The sequence below is a fragment of the Propithecus coquereli genome, unplaced genomic scaffold (assembly GCF_000956105.1).
Source record: "Propithecus coquereli isolate 6110/MARCELLA unplaced genomic scaffold, Pcoq_1.0 Scaffold746, whole genome shotgun sequence".
NCBI lineage: Eukaryota > Metazoa > Chordata > Mammalia > Primates > Indriidae > Propithecus > Propithecus coquereli.
In genome coordinates this window covers 234,542-236,068 of record NW_012153574.1, presented here as the reverse complement: position 1 = coordinate 236,068, position 1,527 = coordinate 234,542, and the positions used below count along the sequence as shown (strand labels likewise).

The following is a 1,527-nucleotide window of genomic DNA, read 5'->3' as shown; positions in this document are numbered from 1 at the left end:
TCAAGGATACCGTGTTACTGTTTAGGGGAGGAGACCCTGTCTCAGCCGTTCATCTCTGCGTCTCCTGTGAATCAGGCCATCCCATGGACGAGCTTGTGTAACACACGCTTAGTAAATATTCTGAGCATATGCTACTTCCGCTTTCCTCGCCATATTTGTGTTTTGCAACGTGCTGTCCTATGACGATGCACCCCAGAATCGCCCGGATGTTTCTTCCTACAATTCGGGTCCGTAGGTCCTGCTTCCGCTCCAGCAACTCGGAATTTGCCAGGGCCAAGGGCCAGGAAATCTGCCAAACCCTTACAATTTCCGTAAAAAATTGCTTAGCATTTTATCGAAAGAAAGAAAAGGGTAGAATCTTCCCGCAATGAAACTGGGTCCTCTCATCTCATAAAATAATTCACCGCAGAAGTGATCTCTGAAATGCATTTGCTGTAATAACCGGAACCTTCTATGTAACTTTCCCCTTCATTACCCGTTAACGGCGTTCAAGCTGAGAGTCAGACGCACACAACGCCGTTATGTTTTCAGTAAACCAATGAGGCACGAAACGGTTTCTTACAGAGAGTGACACAGGACGTCAGCTGTGTGGGAAGACTTAACGTCAGCCGTCTCCCTAGACGGGGAAACGAAAAGTCTATTCTAGAACATTCTGCACGAGACCTGTGACTCTTCGCATGACGGAAGAACGGGACAGGCTACGGAGACGAGAAGACCGCATCCGGTGAACAGATATTCACGAGTCCGTGACGTACGGCCAGGCGCTGGGCTGGCGTCCAGAGCAGACGCAGAGCGGGGACGGCAGGGTCTCTCCCTGGGGCGGTCTGCGCGTACCTGCGACGCGGGTGACACCCGCACGGCAGCGTGCTGCAGGGACCCCGCGCGGTTCGCCTGAGCGGGGAGGAGCAGACGGGATTCCTGCTAGGTGTGGACGGGGTGCAGGAGCTGGGGAGGCCGGCACCTTCTAGAACTGACCCCGCCTGCCCTGGGCTGGAGCTGAGGCCGGGCGGGCCTCGGGGAGGGGCTGGGGCGGCAGAGGCCGGCTGGGGCCAGCTCCAGAGAGGTCTCGATGCCACCGCAAATAGACTCGGGCTCACTTTCTATATTTGGCTTTGCCTGACCTATCGAGCGGAAGCAACTTCTGAGTGCAGTCTGAATTTCAAAAAACACTCCATGGAAATCCAGAGTGCATTTATGAATGTACATTTTCATTTGCAAAGCAAGCGTAATTTATTCAGAAAGCGTAACTAACAGCAGGAGAGCTGACGTACTTGCTGGTCTATCTTACACACGAGCATTTTCTTCAAAGACAGAACCCCTGGTACCATACTTAAATCAGTATTTAATAATAGAGGCACTCGCTGAGGGCTCATATGATTAAATTTTAATAAGGTGGAGCCCAGAATGTCCTACCTTTCTCAAGATCTTACTAACAGGAGTCTGCGTTTGATTCATTTTTCTATTTTATGATTCATAAAAATAGGATTTAAAACCTTGAAAACCAGACACTGACATTTTCTGTAGCAG

General features: G+C 50.7%; 1 protein-coding gene across 1 annotated transcript in view; it reads right to left on the bottom strand.

Moving 5' to 3' along the window:
- Positions 1 to 1,527, bottom strand: part of LOC105824503 (kelch repeat and BTB domain-containing protein 12-like) — a 27,471-nt gene that overhangs the window by 7,912 nt on the left and 18,032 nt on the right. Inside the window, 2 exon segments of the mRNA XM_012661955.1 lie at positions 136 to 256; positions 835 to 891. Coding sequence (XP_012517409.1) covers positions 136 to 256; positions 835 to 891 — 178 coding nt within the window.